Source organism: Notolepis coatsorum (genome assembly GCF_963971535.1).
Source record: "Notolepis coatsorum genome assembly, chromosome: 7".
Taxonomy (NCBI): domain Eukaryota; kingdom Metazoa; phylum Chordata; class Actinopteri; order Aulopiformes; family Paralepididae; genus Notolepis; species Notolepis coatsorum.
Genome location: NC_140171.1, coordinates 97280074 through 97303614, shown reverse-complemented (window position 1 = coordinate 97303614; position 23541 = coordinate 97280074). Strand labels below are relative to the sequence as shown.

Here is a 23541-nt window from a genome sequence, read left to right as displayed (position 1 = left end):
ATTGATATTGTTCTGTGTGGACCTTCGTTTTTGTTTGTATTTGAACCGTGGCGAACCTGCATCCTATCAGGTTCGTCACAGTACCATTATCAGATCTAATGCATTTGATTTTTCCATAAGGTGAAACGTCAGCAATGTACTTCTGAGTAGCCTTGACTGTGTCACTCTTAGATAAAAAAAAAAAAAGAAAATGCTCCTGAATAGTCATCAGTAAATGCTAATGTGTATCTGAACCCATCTTTAGCTGTAGGATCTATAGGTCCAGCCTTTGTCCTTTCATTTGGCTCTCTGCTCCTGCTCTGAGCAAATTTACCTTTTGTGCACACTTCACATGTCAAATTAGATGCATCAGTTTTGCCTTTAATTGCAATACCCTCTGTGACATTTTGCAATTTCAACACATCTTCGTAGTTACAGTGACCTAAAATTTTGTGCCATGTTTTGATATCATAACACCCATGACATTCATCAACATTTTCATCATTAACTGTGTTTAAATAAAACAATCTATTGTACACCTTAATATCCAATGTCGTACCGTTCTCGTGAATGAGCTTGTTCTGTCCTTCTTTGAATACAACCGTGGCTCCATTGGCCGTCGCTGCTTTGACCGAGAAAATGTCTTGGGGAAAGGATGGGACGTACAGCACCCCCATCAGCATCGTCTCCACCTCTCGACCCGTATTGTCTGTCAGCCAAACTTTGGCTGCACCTCTCTTCAGCGCTATGCCAGAGGCCCTCACTCCATCAGCCAACTCCAGGACATGTTTTCGTGGCTCAAAACTCTCGTCAAAGTCTTTGAATTTGTTCATGTCAGTCACTATGTGCGATGTACACTGGTGTCGACCATCTTTGCTTCAGTCCATCGCCCGGGTCGCTGTCCACCTGTCGTTCGCGGGCCTTGAAGGCGAATGTGTGGTGGTGGTTGTGGTCCTCTTCATCCATGGCCTGTTTTACGTTGTCTCGTTGTCCTCTCCGCCTGCAATTTGCATCTCTGTGCGTGGAACTCCTGCAAAAACTGGACCACTGTCTCTGTTGTTCCCTGTCACCAGCAGCCTTGCACTCACGGGCCATGTGGCCCTTCTGGCTGCAAGTATAACAGGTCAGCAGCTTCACATCAAAGTCTTTGCCTCTTACTTTCATCATGCTGTCGTCAACTGCGTGAACTTCTCAGTGCTCTCGTAGCTCCTCAGCTTGGTCTTCTCATCACTTTGTGTAGTGTGGATAGAAAACGGCTTAAATGACTGTGGCAGCCCCTTCAGAATCATAGCTATCAATAAACCGTCACTCAAAATCTCTTCTGCATTCCTCAGTGCTGTGATAGCAGTCTCTGCCCGTATAATATAGTCTGTGATGCTTTCATTAGCAGATTTCTGGAGAGACGTAAGCTCTGTATACAAGCTGATCACACACGGTTTTCCTTTACCTGCGTAGCGATCCCTCAGAAACTGTTATATTCCAACAATTAAATAAGTTCAGCGTAGACTTCTTCATTTTTATCAGCGTCTTCTGCGTCCCCGCCATTGTCAGGCTCTTTCAATATGGTGCTTTTCAGCCCTTGTAGACGCAGGTATAAAGTTAAAATAATGGTTTAAAATGTTCTAAATGTATATTTTCAGCTGTACAAAGGGTAAAAGTGATGACAAAAGAACCAATGTGTTTGTTTATGTAAGATACATACAAAACAATATATATATGTCTATTTGAATTTGATGAGTGTAATGTTTTAATTAGGATAAAAGTGATCTCCACAAAATATGTGGAGGGGGAGTGTCTACTCTAGAGGACTCCCCCGTTCTCAAAGATGGCCGCAGACAGCTTCAATTGGCTGTGCTCTTGCTAATGTCATAGATGATGACATCAGCAAGAAGGCGGGACAACTTGTTTAAATTACGGTTCCCCGGTAGCGTGTATCACTTCCGCAACGGATTTAGTCGGATTTCGGTTTCCGGGTGAAATACTATTTTATTTCATACTTATCTTGTCTAGCACAGTCTCTAACAGTAACAGTAAGAAGCATTTTGGATAAAAGTATTCTGTACTTCTGTATGACAATAACAATGTATGCCTTTCAAATGTTAAATGATAAATGATTAAATGATACACACTGAAATCTACGCTCTCTCATCCTGCTTTCCACAACACGACAATATTATTAAACAGCAGCTCAGTCATTGAAGTGGGAAAAGTGAGCCGTATTGTATATTAGTACATTGCATAGTATATTGTATGGTAACTCAGTTACTTCTATTCTGCATCGAACATTGTACATATGTCTATACTGAACAGCGTGACCTCTATTTTTACTTCTATTTTACATGCTATACTATTTTACAGCAGCACGTCTGCACTCAGAAGATGGCGCGACAATATTGCTCTGGCGTTGAAGTGGGAAAGCGGCAGTGAAGTCTGCCGCTGCCGCGGGGGCGTGTCACGTGGCCGTCGCGGCCAATCAGGCGAACCCGGAAACCGAAATCCGACAAAATCCGTTGCGGAAGTGATACACGCTCCCCGGTAACATGAAAACACGGACGCTGAGAAAGCTGAAAGAAGACACGCCATCCAGGAAGGACCCGATCGCTGATGAAGGCGTAGAAGACACCCTTTGCTATACTGCAATTTAGAGCGAGAGCTATTTTTTTACTATGCAAAATCTTTTGTAAACTGTACTTTTTAACTTAGGTGGAAACTAGGTATACCCTGTCATATTGGTGTACTTAGAATCCTCCAGAATCTAGAGTGTATACTTTGCGTGGAGAGTGAATTGGGACGACCGCAGCGAGGACGATTCAATAAAACTCTGCCTTCTTTTTAAACAACTCTAAATCCTCTGTGTGGGCCTCAGTTAATCTGCAACTCCTACACTGCACCAGACCGGTGGTCACCCACACACATAGGTAGAAAGTACTAGCCACAGAATACACGTCACAGACTCAGACACTTTGGAGCAAGAGTGGATTGGGTTTTGGCGGACCTGCTGACAAAGGTAACGTCTATTTTACCAAACCCCATCATAAAACATGCCTTTGTGATGATCCCAGCCTCAGAAAACGAGTATGGCCGCTATGGCGAGGGAACCCCCCTGGTGGCTTTGTGAATAGAACAATTCCATGTATGGTCATGTCTACCTTTGACCTGGAAATAATATAGGTGTCAGGTGAGCAACAAGTGCGAAATGCACATGCTGCACACAAAACACGCAATATCTCGCATTCTAGGAAATTATCCTGGATTATTTTGAAACGGGACCCTTTTTCGCCTGTGATTACGCAGGAACGAAGGTATGTAGAAATAAACGGTTTGTTCCCTGTTGGAGTATAAATATTGCCTTTCAAATGAGCCATACTATTGTCTCCAAAGCTATAATATAGAATATATGATGGGTCTGCAAACATCGTCAAAATGGTCTGAAACGCTGGCGCCAGATATTAAAGATGGAAAAACAGCGTGGCAGTCAATGAGTTAAAGGGGACCTGCATTGCTATTCCTAGCACTATTCCTAGCGTTTCATTTAGTTAGATTTAAATTATAATTATATTGACCAAATTGTTTACACTGCTTCCCCCATGCTCAGTATATTTTTACTGTATTTATTTCTGTATATTTTATTTCATTTCATTTTATTCTATTTTACTCTACTCTTATCCTAGGCAACTTGATTTGATTTGTGTTATTATTCTAATTTGTGACCTGTCCTGTCTAAATGTTTAAATGTTGAGCGATTTGCAGTGCCAAATTTCCCACGGGATAATAAAAGTATTTCTATTCTATTCTATTCTATTTGGGCAACTTTACACAATTCCTGTGAGTCTATGGAAGACATCTGTAAGGTTTATTAAAAAAAAAATCATTGTTTTATATTTCTAATGGAGTACTCAAAAGCATGATTTTCCAGCCTCAAGATTTCAGCCTGTTATTGGCTGGGCTCCGCCCATAAGCACTTTCAGTGACAGTCATCCACACAGTCTGCGAGTGGCAGACAGAGAGAGAGAGAGCACTGTGTAAACACAGCTGCGTGCGAGGTACGCAGGTCCCCTTCTCTTTCTCTCTCTCCCTCTCCCGTTTGAGGAAGCTGTAGCGCGCTGCACAGTGGAAGGCTATAGACGGGGCGTTATGCTCCCGAATCGAGAGAGAGAGAGATAGAGAGGGGGAGAGAGAGAGACAGACCGAGAGACGACAGCGCAGCGCGTATGTGTGCTCTGTTGCGAGGGTCTATCTGATTCTCCCTCTCTCTCTCGCTTGCTCTCTGTGCGCTACAACCACAGAGCCAATCGGATCACTATCCGCTCCATCCTCGCCACATGACGTCACCATGCGAGTCAAATCAGAATGACCTGATTTTTTCGAACCAGGAAATGAATGACCTGAATGACGGCAATCCGCCAATATGGTATTTAGAGACACAAACACATTGATACTAACTCCTATTACTATAATACAATGCTAGACACTGAAAAAATACATTTATAATGCATGTCACCTTTAATGTATTGCGTAATTTCAACGTGGAAGTAAGGAATATCAAAATAAAAGCACACGTTGTTGAACTTGATCATGCATATTTATTAGAACATTTGATTACATCTGTTATGGTTTGTAACCGACCCCAATCGCACAACACAAGACAGGTATGAGAGTAAGCCAAAACAGGGCATTTATTCAATACAAACAAAAAGCGGCACTGTCCCTTTAAGGGACAACACAAAACACTGGAAACAAAGAAATAGGGAAAAATGTGGCACTGTGCCTTTAAGAGGCGAGCAGGCTAAGGGGAAAGGCTAAGGGACAGGGCCAGGGCAAAAGGACAGGGCAGGAACAGGGGCACTGGAGAGGGGGAAACAGGGACAGAGGCCCGGGGAGGCGGGCTGGAGACAGGGACAGAGAAAAACAGGGTTAAGGCCTTGGACAGGGCGAGGGCCAGAGCTGCTTACAGGGATGGCAGGGTTCAGACGGCGGAGGCCTGGCAAGGAGATCCTCCTCGGAAGTGAAGAGACGCATCCTCCCGTGGGATAATGAGCGATGCGCGCCGGCTTGAGCGTCTGGAGTAGGAGCGCGCCGGCTTGAAGAGACTCATCCTCCCGTGGGATAGGAAGCGATGCGCGCCGGCTTGAGCGTCTGGAGTAGGAGCGCGCCGGCTTGAAGAGACGCATCCTCCCGTGGGATAGGAAGCGATGCGCGCCGGCTTGAGCGTCTGGAGTTGGAGCGCGCCGGCTTGAAGAGACGCATCCTCTCGTGGGATAGGAAGCGATGCGCGCCGGCTTGAGCATCTGGAGTTGGAGCGCGCCGGCTTGGAGAGACGCATCCTCCCGTGGGATAGGAAGCGATGCGCGCCGGCTTGAGGTCTGGAGTGGGACACTGGAAAACCTCCCGTAGAGAATTAGAGAGCGCAGAACGGTGTCCCACTCCAGGCAAACGGCGACAGGTGGTGATGGCTGGCACCTCGTCTCACGCCGGAGACGCGGCAGGTGATGGTAACGTCCAGGACTCCATGAACACTGAACACAGAAAAGGATAAAGAGTCCAGAACAAAGAACCAGCTTACAGAATGGCACAACGTCTCCCAGTGAGAACAAAGGAATCCTCCCGTGGAAGAATAGAGAGCGATGACGATGTCTCACCAGGAGCGCGGCGGTAGATGGTAGCATACAGAACGACCCGACGAGGACTGGAGGGGAGGTCCAGGTATTTAAAGCCCTCTGGGGCGCTAATCATAACTTATCACAGCTGTGAAAGGTAGTCCAAGGGTGGGGGCTGGTGAAGAGCAGAGGAGAGTAAAACATCGCGAGGGTGGGGGCTGGTGAGGTGAGGAGACAGGGAATTAAAGGTCCAGGGAACAGGCGAACCTCACAGTACCCCCCCCTCCACGGGAACCACCGGGCGACCCAAAAATACAGACAGTGGGGCAGGGGACATGACAAAGCAACAAACAAAAAAAAACTGGGCCATGCTAGCAGGGGAAGTTACACCTAAAGTGGGGCTAGCAGAGGGACAGGGAAGCTGCCAGGGCACTGCTAGCTACAGGGCCTATGCTAGCTGTACTGCTACATTAACATAGAGGCTGCGCTAGCTGCCAGAGCTAGGCTAGCAGACAGGGCTGGACCAGCATGAGAGAACAAGCTAGCTGGAAGGACAGTCCTAGCTGTGGGGAAACTGACCTTGCTAGCTGAAGGGGCAGTCCTAGCAGTGGGGAAACTGACCTTGCTAGCTGAAGGGGCAGTCCTAGCAGTGGGGAAACTGACCTTGCTAGCTGAAGGGGCAGTCCTAGCAGTGGGGAAACTGACCTTGCTAGCTGAAGGGGCAGTCCTAGCAGTGGGGAAACTGACCTTTCTAGCTGAAGGGGCAGTCCTAGCAGTGGGGAAACTGACCTTACTAGCTGAAGGGGCAGTCCTAGCAGTGGGGAAACTGACCTTGCTAGCTGAAGGGGCAGTCCTAGCAGTGGGGAAACTGACCTTGCTAGCTGAAGGGGCAGTCCTAGCAGTGGGGAAACTGACCTTGCTAGCTGAAGGGGCAGTCCTAGCAGTGGGGAAACAGGGTAGCTAACAGGGGAGCTAACGAGGCTAACAGGGAAGCTAACAAGGCTAACAGGGAAGCTAACAGGGGAGTCAACAGGGGAACTAACTGGGGAACTAAACAGGGAAGCTAACAGGGGAACAAAAAAGGGCAAACTCACATACACTGTCTGTGCTGGCTGGGGTCGTCGACGGGTCGGGTCGTACTGTTATGGTTTGTAACCGACCCCAATCGCACAACACAAGACAGGTATGAGAGTAAGCCAAAACAGGGCATTTATTCAATACAAACAAAAAGCGGCACTGTCCCTTTAAGGGACAACACAAAACACTGGAAACAAAGAAATAGGGAAAAATGTGGCACTGTGCCTTTAAGAGGCGAGCAGGCTAAGGGGAAAGGCTAAGGGACAGGGCCAGGGCAAAAGGACAGGGCAGGAACAGGGGCACTGGAGAGGGGGAAACAGGGACAGAGGCCCGGGGAGGCGGGCTGGAGACAGGGACAGAGAAAAACAGGGTTAAGGCCTTGGACAGGGCGAGGGCCAGAGCTGCTTACAGGGATGGCAGGGTTCAGACGGCGGAGGCCTGGCAAGGAGATCCTCCTCGGAAGTGAAGAGACGCATCCTCCCGTGGGATAGGAAGCGATGCGCGCCGGCTTGAGGTCTGGAGTGGGACACTGGAAAACCTCCCGTAGAGAATTAGAGAGCGCAGAACGGTGTCCCACTCCAGGCAAACGGCGACAGGTGGTGATGGCTGGCACCTCGTCTCACGCCGGAGACGCGGCAGGTGATGGTAACGTCCAGGACTCCATGAACACTGAACACAGAAAAGGATAAAGAGTCCAGAACAAAGAACCAGCTTACAGAATGGCACAACGTCTCCCAGTGAGAACAAAGGAATCCTCCCGTGGAAGAATAGAGAGCGATGACGATGTCTCACCAGGAGCGCGGCGGTAGATGGTAGCATACAGAACGACCCGACGAGGACTGGAGGGGAGGTCCAGGTATTTAAAGCCCTCTGGGGCGCTAATCATAACTTATCACAGCTGTGAAAGGTAGTCCAAGGGTGGGGGCTGGTGAAGAGCAGAGGAGAGTAAAACATCGCGAGGGTGGGGGCTGGTGAGGTGAGGAGACAGGGAATTAAAGGTCCAGGGAACAGGCGAACCTCACAGTACCCCCCCCTCCACGGGAACCACCGGGCGACCCAAAAATACAGACAGTGGGGCAGGGGACATGACAAAGCAACAAACAAAAAAAAACTGGGCCATGCTAGCAGGGGAAGTTACACCTAAAGTGGGGCTAGCAGAGGGACAGGGAAGCTGCCAGGGCACTGCTAGCTACAGGGCCTATGCTAGCTGTACTGCTACATTAACATAGAGGCTGCGCTAGCTGCCAGAGCTAGGCTAGCAGACAGGGCTGGACCAGCATGAGAGAACAAGCTAGCTGGAAGGACAGTCCTAGCTGTGGGGAAACTGACCTTGCTAGCTGAAGGGGCAGTCCTAGCAGTGGGGAAACTGACCTTGCTAGCTGAAGGGGCAGTCCTAGCAGTGGGGAAACTGACCTTGCTAGCTGAAGGGGCAGTCCTAGCAGTGGGGAAACTGACCTTGCTAGCTGAAGGGGCAGTCCTAGCAGTGGGGAAACTGACCTTTCTAGCTGAAGGGGCAGTCCTAGCAGTGGGGAAACTGACCTTACTAGCTGAAGGGGCAGTCCTAGCAGTGGGGAAACTGACCTTGCTAGCTGAAGGGGCAGTCCTAGCAGTGGGGAAACTGACCTTGCTAGCTGAAGGGGCAGTCCTAGCAGTGGGGAAACTGACCTTGCTAGCTGAAGGGGCAGTCCTAGCAGTGGGGAAACAGGGTAGCTAACAGGGGAGCTAACGAGGCTAACAGGGAAGCTAACAAGGCTAACAGGGAAGCTAACAGGGGAGTCAACAGGGGAACTAACTGGGGAACTAAACAGGGAAGCTAACAGGGGAACAAAAAAGGGCAAACTCACATACACTGTCTGTGCTGGCTGGGGTCGTCGACGGGTCGGGTCGTACTGTTATGGTTTGTAACCGACCCCAATCGCACAACACAAGACAGGTATGAGAGTAAGCCAAAACAGGGCATTTATTCAATACAAACAAAAAGCGGCACTGTCCCTTTAAGGGACAACACAAAACACTGGAAACAAAGAAATAGGGAAAAATGTGGCACTGTGCCTTTAAGAGGCGAGCAGGCTAAGGGGAAAGGCTAAGGGACAGGGCCAGGGCAAAAGGACAGGGCAGGAACAGGGGCACTGGAGAGGGGGAAACAGGGACAGAGGCCCGGGGAGGCGGGCTGGAGACAGGGACAGAGAAAAACAGGGTTAAGGCCTTGGACAGGGCGAGGGCCAGAGCTGCTTACAGGGATGGCAGGGTTCAGACGGCGGAGGCCTGGCAAGGAGATCCTCCTCGGAAGTGAAGAGACGCATCCTCCCGTGGGATAATGAGCGATGCGCGCCGGCTTGAGCGTCTGGAGTAGGAGCGCGCCGGCTTGAAGAGACGCATCCTCCCGTGGGATAGGAAGCGATGCGCGCCAGCTTGAGCGTCTGGAGTAGGAGCGCGCCGGCTTGAAGAGACGCATCCTCCCGTGGGATAGGAAGCGATGCGCGCCGGCTTGAGCGTCTGGAGTTGGAGCGCGCCGGCTTGAAGAGACGCATCCTCCCGTGGGATAGGAAGCGATGCGCGCCGGCTTGAGCGTCTGGAGTTGGAGCGCGCCGGCTTGGAGAGACGCATCCTCCCGTGGGATAGGAAGCGATGCGCGCCGGCTTGAGGTCTGGAGTGGGACACTGGAAAACCTCCCGTAGAGAATTAGAGAGCGCAGAACGGTGTCCCACTCCAGGCAAACGGCGACAGGTGGTGATGGCTGGCACCTCGTCTCACGCCGGAGACGCGGCAGGTGATGGTAACGTCCAGGACTCCATGAACACTGAACACAGAAAAGGATAAAGAGTCCAGAACAAAGAACCAGCTTACAGAATGGCACAACGTCTCCCAGTGAGAACAAAGGAATCCTCCCGTGGAAGAATAGAGAGCGATGACGATGTCTCACCAGGAGCGCGGCGGTAGATGGTAGCATACAGAACGACCCGACGAGGACTGGAGGGGAGGTCCAGGTATTTAAAGCCCTCTGGGGCGCTAATCATAACTTATCACAGCTGTGAAAGGTAGTCCAAGGGTGGGGGCTGGTGAAGAGCAGAGGAGAGTAAAACATCGCGAGGGTGGGGGCTGGTGAGGTGAGGAGACAGGGAATTAAAGGTCCAGGGAACAGGCGAACCTCACAACATCACTATGTTATCAATACACATTTATAAAACAAGGCCTATTTAGCCAAAATATGTTGGCAAAAGAAAAAGAAAAAAAACGATTTATTTAGTTTTTTTATAAAAAAATTTGTTTACTTGCCAATGCACTGTCACCTACCCACGACCCGACTTTGGGTCGCGACCTGTAGTTTGAGAACCGCTGAACTAGAGGTTCAGCTTCAAAGGGTTGTGTTCAGTTTGAATGCTGCATGGTGTAAAGGTTTAACTAGAGGTTCAGCTTCAAAGGGCTGTGTTCAGCTGTGTCTGGCTCTATGAGCCTCGGCCTACCTGTTGTCCAGCCTCCGACAGCACGATGCTACTCTGCCTGGAGACAGAGTTCTTCTTGTAGTACTCCACTAGCTGGTTGAGAGACGGAAACTTTTCAGCCCAGAGGTAGAACTGCCCCATCTTGTTCCGCAGCACTTTGAAGTGCTGTACGTCTGCCTCGTGTCTACCAAAGAATGGAACAAAAGAAAAAATATTATAGCTCTATGTTCTGACAGCCATCACTGATATAGAGTCAGTAACATGGTATGAAAATAACACTTACAGCACCTTTAATTACGTCCTTAATTATTGTCTGAACATTCCAGCACTCATTGTTTTTGCAAATCAAGTTTCTAATTTCTAAGATTAAAATAGTTTTCAGTTACATTTCGTTCCTTGCTTTGCATTCTGCTCTATGGGAATTAACCTCATGACCTATTTATCACTGAAAACTTTCGCTACATGCACCCATCATTTGCCCAGCCACGCCCATTTCCGCTTATGGATATAATCGAGGGGCGTGACCATGCTTCGTCCTTCCCTCATATTTTCATTTGGAAGGTTTTGCTACAAGCGCACCTTAGACAGTGGAAATTTAGCTTATAGTTTTCTTGTTGCTGTTTCTTCGAGATGGAATCACCACCAAGACTCGAGAAGCCCCTGGGGCTCCACCAGCACTCCCTCCTCCCAACCTCCGCCGTTCGCCCCGTTGGCAAACAGCGCAGAGTGTAGTGCCACCCGAAGACCGTCGAGCACCCCTCGCTCACGAGAAAGGTAGCTCCGGCGTCGCCATCAAACAGACCCCGACAGAACGGGCACGGTCTCTCTGATGGAAGACGATTGCGGCACAAGCTCTCCGCCTGCTTGCTCCCGCCGTTAAGAGCGGTGGTGAAGCGAGCAGGGCGGGTGGTTGGTAGTAGGAGGCAGAGTATGCAGGCCGCGGGGTTCAAGTCCCTCCGTCTCTACGGAAATGCTGGTGCCGGAGAGGGCCTTGCGCCCCCTACCATCACATCCCAGAGTGTTGCATGGAGGGGACAGGGGTTTTATCTTTGATGCCTCGTTGGTGAAGTCAGGGTTAAATTAGACCCCCGACCCCAAATGGCGAGAGACGCAAGATATAAACACGGAGAGAGAAGCGGCAGTTGGAACGCACCTCGAGGAGAATGCGCCACGCCCGGCAGCAGGTAAGGGGAACGGCTAGGCCTGGCAGGCTGTATCCCCCCCTTTTAACTTCACCTCTCTTCCGCTGTTTTTTCTCTTACAACCTAAACCCTAATATTCCCCCCCCTAAAACAACTAAGTTTCCTTCAATAAAGAGACCCTCTTAGGCAGGCCCGGACTGGCCATCGGGAGCACCGGGAGTTTTCTCGTGGCCTGGCCTGCACAGATAAAAAAAAAATTATATAAATGTTATGATTGGGGCTGAAGTTGAATAAACAATTTATGAAAGAGAAAGTAAAAATAATTCAAAGATAATTCAAAGATTACACACCTTTGCCACATTGGCTACAAACATAATCACTGCAAAGTTATCCAAAAAATAAGAATCTGATCAGACACAAGGTTTAAGTTGTTGTTCCCTTTCTAATTTCCTCAAAAACATCTAGTCTAGTTAATGTGATCAATATTATTTGACAATTGATGCTTTTTGTTGGAAATTTCAGTCCGTGAGCTCATACTTTGAGCTCATTTTATAGTTAAAATGATTGAGACAACGCAATCTTCTGTCTTCGTTGTGCATGCATGCGTGTGCTCACCACACGCGATACATGTGTCACTATTCTGGCAGTGGCTACTGGGCCCTGTTTCTTGTACGTGGTTCAACTAAGTCGATCAAGATGTCATTATCCAGCTTCAGTTAACCCGATGTTTGAAGCCGGGATTTTCCTGTTCCACGAAGGTGGATTCAGTCTCGTTAACTCAAGCCAGACTTGCGACTCAGGCTAAATGCGCGCAGCCGCTTTAGGTGAAAAGCCAGCACGTATCGATGGCAGAGATCCTGATTCTCTAACGGCATTGATTGATTAATTGATTTAAGACTTTATTGACAGATTGCAATACGGCTCAATCGCCTCGCCGACAAGTTAAATGCGTTATCTATAGGCTAATTTTAAGTCCCTCATTACCTCAATCAATCAGATTATATTTCTTTAAACTTGCCTGCTGGATTGAATAATCAAATGAGATCTTGCTAGCGAAAATAATTAGTTAACTGTTATACAGAATTACGATACGGCTCTCTTACCCATTGATTGATGTATAGTCAATCTTTAACTTATCTCCAATGTGGTCTAACGGGTTGTTCTTTTGACTTTCACACAGACGACCGGGGTTCGAGACCCTAGTCGTCTCCTTCTTTTTGCAATATAGGAATAATTCAATTTGGTGCACGTTGAGAGCTATATAAAGAATGACATCCTCAATGCATGTAGATTTATAATATTTTAACTTAAAACCAGGCTACTTTGGCGTATAATCATTAATATTATATTCAAAAAAATCATATTGGAAACACCGGGTTTTGAACCCCGGTCGCTGGGTTGGCAGGCTTGAGCACTACCGCTGCACCACTGTGCCAGATGGGATAAATTCATTGTTTATACATTAATGAACGAGAGACCCGTGTTTAGAATATCCTTTGTTTTGAATGAAGTTTATCTCTTTATCCTCATTCATTAATGTGACGTCAACGGCTCATTCAATTTCTCAAATCCGTCAAACAGCGCATCTCATCAGACATCTTAATCCCAGTTACAATTAAAATAACCACATAATGTGTACATCGCACGAGCGAGCGCCACCGTCGCCACGGTATATATAACGTGCATTATTTAGGACAAAGTGAATTTAGTATCAGCATTTTGGGTCTATTTTACATTTCAAAAGCCCCCTCTGGAAGAATGGAGCACAAAAACGTAATTCAGAATGGTATAATGCAGATCGTAGACTGTGGGAATAGTTTCAGGAAACGGGCTGTCACTTCTTTGCGGGGGCGTGGCGATGGGTCAGGCTAACTTGAACTTAAACTCTGCTTTCGACCAGGCTCAAACTTTTGGATATGTTGTCATGGTGATTTGGAAAATCCACGTACAGGGAACCGGAAAGTCCGGCTAACTCAGTTATCCAGTTAAAGTTATCCGGCTAACTCAGTTATCCAGGTACAAGAAACAGGGCCCTGTTATTATAGTATTGTAATGAAAGGTCTGTTATTTAATGTTTGTGTAAAGGGCTATTTTAACTGTTGATGGGTAGTGCACAGTGGCGGCTCGTGGATGCTTCGCCACTAGGGGCGCTATACCAAACATTTTGCAAACATGTACAAGGCACGCATTGGCGAATATTATCACCATTGCCATCGATCAATATATGATCACAGTCAGTCAAATGCAACCACGTTTCCAATAGCCCAACACAAACACGCACAGCTTTCTCTCTCTCTCTCTCGCTCTCTCTCTCTCTCTCTCCCTCTCTCTCCCTCTCTCTCTCTCTCCCTCTCAGATCGATTCAATAAGAAACACATCTGTATATATTGTCATTTTAAACAAGTTACCATTCATTGTCTGAGTGGTTATGCTCTACCCGCGGCGAAATTAGAGAGAGAGAGAGAGAGAGAGAGAGAGAGAGAGAGAGCGAGAGAGAGAGAGCGAGAGAGAGAGAGAGAGAGAGAGAGAGAGAGAGAGAGAGAGAGAGAGCGAGAGAGAGAGAGAGAGAGAGCGAGAGAGAGAGAGAGCGAGAGAGAGACCGAATTAACTCACTGTTTTACGTGGTCCACCACTCACTGTTGTCCCGACTCCCCAGACTGTTCTTGATAAAGTGTATAATCCGCTGTTGATGATGTATATCCAGTCCACTGTCCAGACTGCCATATAGCTTGTCAGCTGTTAGCAGTTAGCACCACACAACAAGTAGTTTGATTTCTTTGTCCATTTCCGCGTCGAACAGACTGCAAACTACCTGGCGTTCTATCGACCATGCTCTAAGACAAACTCTAACCTTAACCAACTTTGTGCCTAAGCTTAACCGTCTAAAGAACTTGCAGTCATGCTCTAAGACAAACAGCTACATCTCACAACAACAACAACTATCTACCACCAACCTAGAATAAGCTAGAATTGTAACATTAGAAAGTGGATTCGGCCAATCAGAGATCGTCTCCGCGAAATGCTGCTACGGAAAAAAATACCGCTTCAAATCGCGCCCGGATTCCAACATAATAGTCATATTTCAACGCACAACGCGTTACGCACTGATTGGCTGCTACGGATACAGCGATCACACAGTGACGCGCACTCAGAGCGCTATCGCGTCTAGCCCGGGCAGAGAAATACAAAAAAAAAAAAAAAGTGAGTCACTTCCTGTTCAAGAAAACGAGTATTTATTATTTTATTTATTAACGTTATATTGTGCATTGGAAACACAAACATACTTAAAATGAGTAAATATTATTCATTTTAAACATGTTTATATTATTTATAGGGCTATAAAACAAAAAACAAAAAAATTATTTTTCTTGTTATTCTCTCATATAACCAGGGCAGGGCCTGAGGGGGGGGCGGCGCCCTAGCGCCCCCCAGTGGCGGCCGCCACTGGTAGTGCATCAGTAAAGTGAATATGGTATTGTGCTCTTGCTCTGTTTGAATAGGTGGAAAGAGTGGTTAACTGTATTATAATAGTAAATAGAAAAATATGTTGTGCTCTTTTTTTGAAGGTGGAGAGAGTAGCATTGCTAGTGCTATTTGAGGTTCATAACAGTACATTGTACTAAGCAATTGTTGGCTCATTAGTTTGTGATTCACATGCACTAAAATTCACCAGAATGCAGGAAATTAAGTCTTTGCAGTGGCGGCCGCCCATAGTGGGCGCTAGAGCGCCGCCCTCCCTGCTTAACCCTGGTTAAAAGAGAGATGAACAAGAAATCCCTTTTTTTTGTTTTTAGTTGTATAGCCCTATAAATAATATAAACATGTTTAAAATGAATAATATTTACTCATTTTAAGTATGTTTGTGTTTCCAATGCACAATATAACTTAATTTTACAAATATTAATAATCGTTTTCCTGAAACAGGAAGTGACGATTCTGTCTGATATAGACCTTTTCATTACCGTAGCCGCAGGCATTTCCCTCGCCGTATTTCTCTCTGGGCTAGGAGCAATAGCGCCTGGAGTGCGCGTGCCCGCCGTGCACTGGTTCATCGCTGTATCCGTCGCAGTGCGCAGCTGTGCGTTGAATATGATGTATTATGATGGAACTCGGGCGCTGGTCTAAATCGACCTAGCAAGCAGCCGAGCGTCTAAAAGCTCTCTGATTGGCCGACGCGGTACTTTCCGTAACCGCAGTTTGCAACATGAGTTCAACAAAGTGAGTTTATGCTGTTGAGTGATGCAGATATTTGTCTTGGAGCGTGATGGCAAGTTCTTTCAACGGTTAGGCTTAGGCACTCTTTCAAAGTTGGTTAAGGTTAGAGTTTGTCTTAGAGCATGGCGATAGAACACCAGGTAGTTTGCAGGCTGTTCGAGGCGGACATGGACAAAGGCACTCACAGTACTTGTTGGCTATTAACAAGCTATATTATGGATGCAGTGTGGAGGGACATGCATGGACAATGGATAGACATCAACACAGGCTGGATGGACAATGCCATGGAGTGGATATACTTTATCAACAAGCCCTTCTGCCAACAACAAGGTAGATTAGCGATCTTTCTCTCTCTCTCTCTCTCTCTCTCTCTCTCTCTGCCACTCAGATAACGCTTCTCTCTCTCTCTCTCAGCCACTCCGCTAACGCTTCTCTCTCTCTCTCTCTCTCCCCCTCTCTCTCTCTCTCTCTCTCTCGCTCTCTCTCTCTGCGTGTGTTTGGAGACGGAGCGAGTTTTGTTTCTAACTTTTCTATTTATATATTGCGTTTCAAGTTGTGAATTAGACCAGGGGTTCCCAAACTTTTCAGGCCGGGGCCCAGAAAATAAGGCGTCAGAGAGCCGCGGCCCAATGCACATCGTCTGGCTTTTTTTTTTTTTTTTTTTGCCAGGCGACTGATTTTTTAAGCCAAATATCACTTCAATCCTATTAAGTTAGTTCAAGTTAGTTATTCATTTATATGTGCTATTTATGAGAGGGCTAACTTGTTGCAAAATAATAATGATAATAATAATAGCCTCATTAAAATACTATTGTTGCTTCGGTTGTTTTCAGCGTTTTATGTCCATAATCTGTTATTTAGTTTGAAATGTTCGTTGAAATAAGTAGATTTTTCGTTTTTGTTTATTTATTAAGTTAATATAAAACCATATAGTCACATTTTAGAATACAATAGAATAGAATTTTAGAATACAACTAGAAACACTGTCCTGGCCTGCTTCTAAGTTCAATGGCCTGACAAAAAAATTAAAATAAAAATATATATATATATATATATATATATATATATTTTAAATTTTTTTTTTAAATCATCTCGCGGCCCACCCGTGGCTGCTCGCGGCCCACCTTTGGGTCGCGACCCCGACTTTGGGAACCACTGAATTAGACTATACTTTATTTGACTGGTTGTGTGTTGTTGTAGTAACAGCTGAGCGACTCGTTCATAAGAGCCGATTCATTGCCGTGAGCGTGAGTCGAATCGCTCACGTCTTGCCATGAGTCGGTTGCGTGGTACATGTTTTGCAAAATGTTTTGGTATAGCGCCCCTAGTGGAGAGAAACCAGCAGCCGCCACTGAGTCTTTGTAACTAATATTTTCCGGGTGGGGGACCCCCAGACCCCCCGCTTAAAAAGTGGCCTGATTGGGGCTATATTTCGCGCTATATCTCCCGGTATGAATTATTTCCCCAGTCCGGCCCTGCTCTTAGGAGGGGCAGGTTTTTATTGAAGCAACGTGTAAACATTTCACTGAACGTGTTGTGTATGCCTCAAACGTGAGTATGAGTGTTACGGGGCAATTCTTGCTTGTGAATGGAGCCGCTGGTGCTCGTGTGGCCAAGTTTTTAGACAAACGTGGACCTAGGGCTCGCGGTTGGTGGCTAGCTTCGTGCTGTGGTTTTTCTGATGTCCATAGAACTATAAATCGTTGGCTCACTAAATAGTACAGATTGCCAGGATTAGCCAGGCAGCAAGACTCTGAGGAATATTAATATCAACCTTGAATCTAATCTATCAAATTAAAACTAGGGCTGTCAGTTTATCGCGTTAATTAGATTAATTTGCATGTTCTTGGTATCTGATTCTAGGGACATCTGTGGATCTCAGGGAATGTATTCCCAGTGTCAGAAATACTGTGTCTGTTACTAGGCTTGAGTAAATTGTAATGAACCAAATGAGAATATCAATATTATCTTTGACTGTGAATAACACCATGCTAAAATTGACCAGACCTGAAAAATCTAAGCAAATGAATAAATGGAAGATGATTAAACAGAAGGTTTTGTAGATACAGTACTGAATTCTGCCATCCGGACACATGCCATTTGAAATATGATTATAGAATATAGAATATCAGGCCTAAAATGGTTATGCAATTAAAATGCGATTAATTAGATTAATGAATTACAAATCCTGTAATTAATTAGATAACTTTTTTTAATCGCCTGACAGCACTAGTTAAAACAAATGCGTTGTTTGCAAATAGTCTTTGTAATAGAGTGATAGATTGTAATAGATTGTAATAAACCGAACAGAATAGAACAGAACAGAACAGAACCAAATAGAAAATAACAACATTTTCCCAAGGGAGAACTTCACGGGAGAGAAATAACTGAGCGAAATGTCAAGAAAGAAATGTCAAGGTGGGAACAGGGTGGAAAGGATTCCCAACCTGAGTATGACACAAGAGCAAAATGGCTACCGTGTGAAAATGGTCAATGGAGTAAAAGAAATTCAATTAATCTTTTTTTTTTTAATAAATAAAGATTTGAATTCAATTCAATTCAAATTGAGGTCACCCTCATTTATTTATCAGGATGTTGGGGAATTTCAGGAGGGGTGAATGTAACAAGTGTTAGATGAACCTTGTTTATTATTTTTGTGTGATTGAAATGTCACCAATTCTGGTGTTTATGAATACTGTTTTGCAATTGTTTTATGATTTCCCGAATTCTCAAGACAGTACAGTCACTTTAAGAGAGTTCACTGCCGAGAGCTTTGCTCTTCCGGTTCACTTAGACAAGCTCACTGTCGAGAGCTTTACTTTTCCGGTTCTGCATTCAGTTTGCGCCAGGCACCCAACCTAAGAGGTACGTTGTCAGTTTAGCGCGCAGCACTTTGTGTATTATTATGTTGTATATATTCAGAATAAGAATTGAATGTTAACTAGATGAATGTTAACTCAGTATTGTTGTTAATGGTTTGGTTCGTTTCTATGCACAATTGGATGTCTTAGCCGGTGAATTTCGCCGTTGGTTACAGCTAGTCATTTCATTGTTCTTTGTCGACAGACTTGGACTATGTCAGGAATTGTACAGTAACACTGTTCCTTTTGTGGTACCTTACCAACCATTTTGTACAGGTATGTGTATTTCTAAAATGTCAACTCATTCTTATATTTGGTTGTAATTCATGTCATTCATGTTTCATGCTAACGGGTTTAGTATGCTAGGTTATTATGTGAGATGTGGCTAGGCCACGCGGTTCATGTAGTGACGTAACCATGCAGTTTGCGCCAGGCGCCCAACCTAAGAGACTTGGACTATGTCAAGAATTGTACAGTAACGCTGTTCCTTTTGTGGTACCTTACCAACCATTTTGTACAGGTTCCTCATCATTCAAAGTGAACCAGCAATAAATGGCCGTTAATGCCAACAGCAGACCAGTCTCCGCAGGGACGCGGGAAGGGGGGGTGCGGGGGGTGCTGCAGCACCCCCTCTCAATTATTGCAAAAAAATATATATATAATTTTTTTTATAATTTTTTTTTTTATGGCAGTATTTATATATTTGTATATACTGTAACTGTATAACTGTAACACTGTATATTATAAGTTTATCCTGCTCAAAGCACGTCACCATTTTAATATTGTGTGTATTGAGCCGTACTGTATTGTAGCCATTCTCCAATCTGTTAAATAAAGTTTTCATTCATTCATTACACTACTGTATGTACACAATCATACGTGTAAAACCGAGTAGATTTTCGAGTGATGACAGACTGTCACAGACTGATTGAATGACAGGTGAAACAACTAATTGTATTCACCTCCCGTCTCCCGCCCTTCCCACGCGCCACGAACCACTGAGCTACTGTGATACAGTGCTTGCGCAGTCAGTCGATTTGAGCTAGTAGTCAGACTTTGCTAGCACAGAATGTCTCACTCGCAGAAAAGAAAAATATCAGATTTATTTTCGAAACGTCCCGCCGGTCCCAGTGACAGTCCCACTAAATCTGATAAACGTCAGAGAGAGACAGAGACGACAGGTTCAGCCTCAGCATCAGGTATTGAAGAGTTAACTGAGTCTGTTCCCCTATACCCCCCCTCGGGCGCCAGGGGCTTCCACTGAGGGGTGATGCAAATAGGGATGGGGTGTTATGGCAGCTCATGATGGAAAGAGTGCGCACCGAGTCTGATCCCGAGTTGAAGAATTGGCTCCAAAAGAGAGACAACTGGATGTCCAACAACATCCAAAACGAAATCTTACAGCTGCTTGCCCATGATATTCAGCGACAAATTAGAGGCAAAGCATCCAAAAGCCCAATCTTTGGCTTGAGCGCTGACGGAACCACTGATGTCACTCACTAGAAAAGAACAATTCTCGTGTAATATACAGTTAGCCGATGACAACTTGGAAGCTCAGAACTTCTTTTGGGGTTTTTACAATGCCCGGCCCAGACACAACAGCCGAGACGCTGTTTTTGTGTATAAAATACTTTTACGCCTCGACCTGCCCATGGAGAGGCTGATAGGATACTGTTTTGACGGGGCCAGCAACATGTCTGGGGGGTACAGGCTAGACCAGGGGTTCCCAAATTTTTCAGGCCGCGACCCAAAAAAAACGGTGTCAGAGAGCCGCGACCCCCACTATTATAGGAGGTAAAAAAAATATTTTAAATGGAAATGTATGGTTGAAACATGCAAACGTTCAAACGCACACACACTAATAAGCATTGGAGGCTTTTAACCAGGGCCGGACTAGGGAAATCATTCAGGCCAGGAAATATAGCCCCAGTCAGGCCACTTTTTAAGCAGGGGGTCTGGGGGTCCCCCACCAGGATTTTTTTTGTTACAAAGACTTAATTTCCTGCATTCTGGTGCAGGCATTTTTTTTATTTGTACCATTTAAATGCCAGTGTTTGTGATGGCATCACAACTTATTGTTAAAAAACAGGCTAGCATATGTATGATTAGCAACAACACAGATTTTTATGGATTTTCAGTTTTTTGTAATTGATAAATACAATATTTTATTCAACTTCAGCCCTGATCATAACACCACATATTCATTTTATAATTCTAACCCTTTAAATGCCAGTGTGTGTGATGGCATATATTTGCAATATATCAAATGCAAAGTAAATTTTTCTGGGGGGGATTATTACAGGCTAGCATGTGTCAATGATTAGCAGTTTTTCGTAAGGATCCCGCCTCCACCAAGCACATGCGGCTCCCTTTGTGTGTGTGTGAGAGCAAGAGAGAGAGAGATAGTTCTCCAACTTGTGTGAGTTGCAGTGATCTCCTGGTTGTTCCCCACCTAAGTTATCTAACTATTGCGCTGGTGCAAATAGAAACACTGGCCTGGCCTGCTTCTAAGTTCAGTGGCCTGACCAAATTTTTTTATTTTATTTTTTATTTTTTTTCATCTGGCGACCCCCCAGCACCCCCTGCCGTTTTATAGTTCCCGCGTGCCTGAGTCTCCGCCTTTCCTGTGGTGCAAGACGTCACGCCCATTGGGCCCAAGAACACAAGGCAGAACAGAACGGGTGCTAGCCGAGACCAGCACATATAGGAAACCCCGTTACATAGGCATAAAAGACAATAAAAGTAGTGCAACGTAGAACATGCAGAATAGAGAGGGAGATAATATGACAGGAAGACTGAGACAACAGAGAGAAAGGTAGAAGGACCACTGGCTCTTGACTGCAGCACACACACCTGACGGAGAAGTCTCCAGGGGAACTCATGCATACCTGACGGAGATGGAGAAGTCCCCAGGGGAGCTCTGGCTGCCCCGGATGAGGAACGCCCCCACGTGCTGAGACATCAGACCGCCCTGGGCCTCGCCGCGGCTGGCGTTCTCCTGGTACCATCTACATGGGGCGGGGGGGGGGGGGGGTTATATAGAAGGGGTCAGGGAGGGAGGGAGGGGGAAATGGAGTCGAGGGGAACGAGGCGAGAGGAGGGAGAGGAGAGACAGGCATGGAAGGTGAGAAGAGACAAATCCATAAGAGAGAACTAGATGGAACATATTGTGCACACGACACCATGTGGTGCCTGCCACAGTGGTTACATCCACATACTAGATCAAGATACAATACACAGGGAGAGAAGGCCCTGCCATTTATCATACTATAGTAGTATTAAAGATATATAGGCCCTCCCATGTCTCATACTAGTATTAAAGATATATAGGCCCTGCCATGTCTCATACTATACTAGTGTTGTGAAGGGCCAGATTAAACCGAATATATATATTTATTTATATATATATATTTAATTGTATTTGTATATTCTCTAATATTCCCTGATATCCCTTGTATATTCCTTGTACAATATGCATTGAATATCCATTCTAGCCTACTGAACATCCCATAATAGTCTCCATTCTACTATTGGTCGAGACCTTGGTGCCAGGCTGCCATACCCCTCAGACCCAGTTCAAACGTACCGCTCCACATGTACGAACAAGTCCTAGTTCCGCGTAGGAATCTGGCTACCGCACCACTAATGGGACTATTTGTTCATAGTGCGTATATATACTGCGCTACTAAAGTAGGACTTTCTTTTCAGTCCAGTTTCTTACCCTCCAATAGAGTCACAGACGTAAAGCCTCCCCGCGACGCCACGTGTGGGAGTAAGGCCAAGTTCGCCTACCAGCGGTATTGAGACATCGTGTATATTAATATTTGAATAGTCATATTTGGCACTATATCGTCGAGTTGGACGTAGTCTATTAAGCTAATAATAGTCTGTTAATATATAGTGCTTCGTGCGGTGAGAATACTACCGTAGTCAGTACCCCATCGTTTCGGGCAGAGAACTGGCTGCTTACCCAGGGTGGTTGACCCCATGTGAAGCTGCACCCGAGGAGCCCCAGGGCCGACGAGCGAGTGGACCTGTATACCGGATTATTCTACCGACGACAGCCCGCCTTCCCAGGCACGGATTATGCTTTGTATACTTTGATTATTCCATGGATAAAGACCCCCGACACTGCCGTGTGTTGGAACCCCCCCCCCTGGAGAGGACGCAAGGTGAGGAGACGCTCTGCAAGACGAGGTCGCTTCACGTCTCTCCCCCGTGGACCGGAGAGAGCCGGCCCACAAAGAGTCCACCTGCTTTCATCTGTGGTCCAAGGATCGCCGGCGCATTGAACGGCACTACAGTGGGTTCACCTGGGATACCCTTGGCCGGACGAGGCAGCCGGATTCTACCCCCCCCCCCCCCCTCCTACTCCTGTCGGCTTACAAGCGACCGGATTAACCCCCCCTTAGTGTATCTAGTATATAATCATTAAAGTATCATTGCTGTTCTTCCTTAACTATTCCAGGTCGTATATTTACCACCTGCGCCATCAGAGATTGGACATTCTCTATTGATATACCGACGAATACTCTTTGCCATAAAAGTGCATACTATTTCAATTCATAAATGTAATTAAGTGATTACGTGCTTGCTCTACACACCATTGCTGTGTAGTAATAAACGCATACTTCGACTTCGTACATTTGTGTTGGATCCGTTTCATCTACGTGAGAGTGTTTATGATAATATATTTATGCCGTGTACTGGGTGGCCGAATATTAAGTACAAAGGTAGTGGTAGTAAGTATCATATCTAGTAATACAGTCAGGGAATTGTACCCCTCAGTTACAATTGGTCCTTCGAGCCGGAGGGTAATCAGTGTAATATTAATATAGTGTTATTAATATTGAAATGGCCTATGATGAACACTCCACGAAACGATCCTCCTAACCAACGCCCGCAGCGCAAACGACGGCTCCCTCAGTACTTAGAGGCCTACGCTGTCAGTCAACAACCTAGTCTTCTACTAACAGTAAACGCGGTAAAACTAGAAAGTAAAAGTATGTCTAACCCCAACGCCCAGACTACCCCGACCATAGAGGCCCCTACGGGCTCTAATGTAACTGACCAAGTTCACGGTGGGGACCAGTGGGAACCAGACATGACTTCACACCCCGCCAGTACTGAAGAAGTAGTCCCCGATGAGTCCCGGGAGGAATACAACGCTACCGAGAGAGAACTCGGCACGGAAGAAGACGGGGAGAGCACCGTGGAGATAGAGCTC

At 46.1% G+C, this 23541-nt stretch overlaps 1 protein-coding gene across 1 annotated transcript in view; it reads right to left on the bottom strand.

Annotated features, from left to right (window-relative positions):
• Nucleotides 1-23541, bottom strand: part of grap2b (GRB2 related adaptor protein 2b) — a 97615-nt gene that overhangs the window by 28529 nt on the left and 45545 nt on the right. The window contains 2 exon segments of the mRNA XM_084319287.1: nucleotides 10118-10280; nucleotides 21203-21322. Coding sequence (XP_084175413.1) covers nucleotides 10118-10280; nucleotides 21203-21322 — 283 coding nt within the window.